The following is a 4,962-nucleotide window of genomic DNA, read 5'->3' on the forward strand; positions in this document are numbered from 1 at the left end:
AAGGGAAATTGTTAATATTTCTGATTTAATATTTAAAAGCCAAACAGGAAAACCTTGTTCAAAAAATCTAACACTGAGAGGAGTACTATCGTTAAATAGCACGTGTATATTTGTTTGTTACAATAATAGACCATTTTCATTACCTCACATTTATCCCACTGATATCAGTATCTCCAATCCCCGAGATGCCATTCCTCAAGTTGTGTTTAATCTGTGTTGGTGGATTTACACTTACGGTTATTTGGTTGAAGGAATTTTTAGAGTTTCTGGGAATAGTGACTTTACAAAGAAAAAAGCTGAAAAATGTGTTATTTGTGATACCTCTTTTCTATTTCAAATGCGTAGAAGAGCAAGTGATGTCCATAACGTTGTAGGGACATTAAAAACATATTTAAGAGAATATACAGATGGATTAATAGATTATTCTGACGTAAGAGATGTTTCAGCTTATTCATCAAAGTCAGTAGAATTTGCAACGGAGATATTACATAAAACACCAAGAGAACATGTCTTATGCATTTGTATATTATATGGATTAATCAATAGATTAGTTAAATATAGCTCTATTCATATGATGACATTAAAAAATTTTGCAATGATTTTAGGGCCATTGGTTATTCACCCATTACCAGGAACAAATGCAGTGAATACTACATGCAACCAAATTGATTTTAGTAGTATAATTATTAATAATTATGATTGGTTAATGAAGCAATTAGGGTTATCTAATCCCTTTGAAGAGTTACCTGATCGAGATGACATCAAAAGTTTTGATAAAAGTGCTGTTGATAAATCTCTTAAAACCATTCGTTCGATGTCAATGGAAACACCTTCTGAGTGTGAAAAATTAAGAAAAATGATGGAAAGCCCTGATGTTGTTCAATATATTCAAACTTTGGATCCATCTTTGTTGATTGATGTAATATCAATCATCACCGATTGTTTGGATTTTTAATTGTAGTGTAATTGTTGTCAATAATAATTCTTTTCAATAATGTTTTACACTTTTATTTTTAATGTACAATACAATTAGTTTATTCTTTGATACAAAGATAGTTATTTAAATTTAAATATAAATCAATAAAAATGTAATAATTGTTTTATTATTTCAAAAATTCAAGAAAAATAGAATACATAAAATAATAATTATTATCAAACTTTATCAATTAAAACGTAAAGATTTGATTTTTCATACATTCATCATTATCTGCTTTTGGTTAATTACCACTATATTAAATTTGTTATTAAATCACAGTCCTAGTTTTTGATTATGCTCTATCAGTTTTGTATTTATTCATTTTGAACATTGTGATTCAGTAAAAAAAAAACAATTCTCTCCAGAACGTTCTAAATAAGTATTAACTTCACAAATGCCAACTAGCAAAGAAGGAGACTTTAAAAGACATAACAAATGTTACAACTGTGTTAGTTATATAATAAAGTGTGCTAATCCAATCCTCATTATTAAAAAAAGCATCAAAAAATCTAAATTGTTTTAGACAAAAATTATCTTAGTTATAAAATAAAATAACCCTTCTATAAAAATCAATCAGTTTTTTTTGTGTTATTCATTTTTTTATTATTTCTATGAGATACTTTTATCAATTCAGAATATACAACATATTTTGTTGCAATGTTTATTGAGTAATGGTGTTGAGTCTTGTAAAGAAAATTAAACAACAAACAAGTATTCATGTTCAAAGAAAAGAATGAATGAAATAACAATAAAATGACTAATAATTATGATAAAAGAAATAACAAGAAAAAAGTGAATAGAAAAAGAAGAATACAAAGAAAAACAAATAAGAAACAAAGTAAATACAATGATAATAGACATTGTACAAATAAGAAATCTAAATTATTAACAATAAATGAAATTGAAATGATAATTAAAAGAACAAGAAGTGAAAATGAGAAATGAGAATAATCAGAAATACATAAAAAATAAGAAGATAAAGAAAATGTATAATATTCTCCAAGAAATATATTCAAGAAGAATAAAATAATAAATAAAAACAAAGAAGAAACAAATAGAAAACAAAATAAATGAAGAAGATATTAAAACAAATGAAGAATAAATCAAAAATAAAGAAATAAAATAAAACTACAATAATAATAAATTAAAAATAACATAAATAAAAAACACAAGATAAAGAAGAAGAAGGTAACAAAGAAAAAATCAACACATTCAAAATAAAATCAAAGAAATAGAAGAAAATATTAAAGAACTTCAAACAAAAAAGATGGAAGAAGAACGAACTATTTCAAATGAAATAATTCAAAAAACAAGAGAAACAGTTAGGAAAGAGTTTAAAGAAGAAATAGAAAAGATTAAAACACAAATAAACAATATTCAAATTACATATAATGAAATAAGAAAACTCTAAATTAAAATAATAAAATATTTCATTACAATCAAAAATAAATGAAGCAAATGGTAGAAGGAATATTGAATTAGGAGGTAAGGATGAAATCATCCGAACACTCCGAGCTAACTATGAGATGCAAGAGAAGAACATAAGAGATAAAAAAACAAATCACTGTATATCAAAAAAGTTGAATTGAAAACTATGTGATTGAAGAAAAAATAAAAGAAGAATTAAATCATACACAAAAAGAAAATGAAGAACAAAATCAATTAATATCAAATTATCATCAATTTATTGTTTATTTTTTTTATTTCAGAAATAGAGAAGAAGAAAACAATGACATTAATGATAAATACACAACCAATACTGAGAACATCATCATCTGGGACAATACAAATGAACAAAACTACCATTATGAAAAAGAAAATACTGGAAATAGGAGAACAAAACATTGAATATCAAAAAACAAGAAATGATAATCAATCAATAATAAAATAAAACACAATAAATCAAACAAATAGAATTTTAATTGATATTTTGTATTGTTTTGAATTAATTTATTAAATAAGAAATTAAGATGGGAACAAATAGAAAATAAAAAGTAGTTAATTAAGTATTAATAGAACTTGTGTCTATTGTTCCTTGCTCAGGGGAGACTACTAATCCCGTCCCTTCGCCTAAAAGTGTTTGTTCTTCAACTATTAGCTTATTCTTTGCTTTTAGTTGTTGAACGGTGAGAATTTTCTTTTCTCATTTTTAGTGTGGAATAGAGTATTTTAAACATCCCTTACTTAGATATTCATTATTAAATTTCTTTTTAATTTCTATGGGTTTAAATTTCTTCTTCTTTATTTTCTTATTTTAAGGAGAATATATAATTACTACTGTATTGCTTTGGGCTAATATTCTTTTAGCCTCATCCACTTGACCCTTTTCTTTTGATAATCTTTCTTATATTATCAATTATACTTGTATTCTAACAAGTAATAATAACATCTCTATAAATACCCATTCGTTTATTGTCAATGATATTCTGTCATTGTACATAATAAACACTGCTATTCTTGCAGTACCGGGTAAGATGTTTTTCTAACCAAACGCAACGCCATAACCAGTCCATAACTGGGGGAATCGAAGGATGGAAATATTTTAGGGTTCTGTGTGGTGTCTCTGACGTGCTACCTTCAAATCCCGATGGGAACAAATAGAAAATATAATAAAAAATAAAAAATAATGTAAATAATGAGAAAGAATACATTAATAATATTAAAATATCACATAGAATAAAAGAAACAACTAAAGGATATATTAAAATGAAAATGAACTCAATCATAGAAAATAGAATGTAATCCAATAATAAAAAACATTATCATAAAAATAACACTATTGATATTGATGATGAATATCTTAACTCTATCATCAATCAAGTTAAAGAAATTAAATTAAATTAAATCATAATTTAGAATGAAAGATACAGAAATTATGATAATCTCATCATCACATGGATGATTTAATTTTAATTATGATGAAAATAAATAACTAGAAATCACTATGAATTGATATTATATATTTATATTAAATGAAGAGAATATCAACATCAAGAGAATATATTCTTAACATGTTTAATGAATAATTAAATTTCAATGAAATCATCAAATTAAATATAGTAAATTGAAGAACAATATTAATCAACAAATAAAGTGATATGAACAATGTTATCAATTAACATCATATCACTTGTATAAATATAATTATAAAAGTATTTATATCATTATTAAAAATAGAATATTCGTAATAGAATTAATATGAATAATGAATCATTTAAAATTAATAAAAATCAATTATAATGTAAATTATAATTTCTTGATAATAAATAATTAATAATTAATTATTATATATTAAATTATCAGAAATAAGATAAATATACAAAATATATAGATTCATATTATGATATTAATAAATCATATAACTCAATGAATCATGAATAAGTAATAGAAATATTAAAATAATTTAATATAGAATGAATAAACATAATTAATGTATAAATATGATGAATATAATCATATGATATAAATATAATGAATATAAATAATATATTAAAATGATTAATTTTACATTATGAGTTATTATCAAATCTAACATCATCATCAAAATAAATATAAATTCTCAAATCATTGAATATAAGTTCAATAATATAAATCAGTCATTATATATGAATAAAATGAGAATAATCAACAAATAAATTAAATAAATAATAAATAGAATAAAGAAATGAATGAAAATAAACAAGAAATAAAGAATGTTAAACAAATGTCATCTTAAAATGAAAATATCACAATAATTGAAATAGATGAAATGTGTAAATATTTAAATATATGATAATCAGATGAAATTAATGATACCTTCAATTGTAAAATCATCAAATAAAAGATGATGAAGAAAATAGATGAAATAAAATATGAAGAAAGTAGTAATAGAATATATATTACAGAATTAATAATGAATTGATTAATATCTTCATATCTTCATCATCAATAATAAAATAGAATGTAACATATATAAATTGAATTGAGATATAAATATATAACACAAA

General features: G+C 22.8%; 1 protein-coding gene across 1 annotated transcript in view, besides 7 other annotated features; it reads left to right on the forward strand.

Moving 5' to 3' along the window:
- The window catches only part of EDI_301750 (uncharacterized protein), a gene marked incomplete at both ends in the record, with an annotated part of 1,631 nt that extends 676 nt beyond the window's left edge, over positions 1–955 (forward strand). Inside the window, 2 exons of the mRNA XM_001733298.1 lie at positions 1–10; positions 100–955. The exon at positions 1–10 is cut by the window's left edge and continues 676 nt beyond it. Of these exons, the coding sequence (XP_001733350.1) occupies positions 1–10; positions 100–955 (866 nt within the window). The remainder of the gene's footprint in view (positions 11–99) is intronic.
- A 101-nt stretch (positions 956–1,056) lies between these two features.
- Positions 1,057–1,153: a sequence feature (AT_rich).
- Positions 1,154–1,590: 437 nt separating this feature from the next.
- Positions 1,591–2,516: a repeat region.
- Positions 2,499–2,973: a repeat region.
- Positions 2,964–3,560: a repeat region.
- A 7-nt stretch (positions 3,561–3,567) lies between these two features.
- Positions 3,568–3,822: a repeat region.
- Positions 3,799–4,608: a repeat region.
- Positions 4,583–4,954: a repeat region.
- The last annotated feature ends 8 nt before the right edge of the window (positions 4,955–4,962 follow it).

Source organism: Entamoeba dispar, genomic scaffold (assembly GCF_000209125.1).
Source record: "Entamoeba dispar SAW760 scf_1105229460009 genomic scaffold, whole genome shotgun sequence".
Taxonomy (NCBI): Eukaryota; Evosea; order Mastigamoebida; family Endamoebidae; genus Entamoeba; species Entamoeba dispar.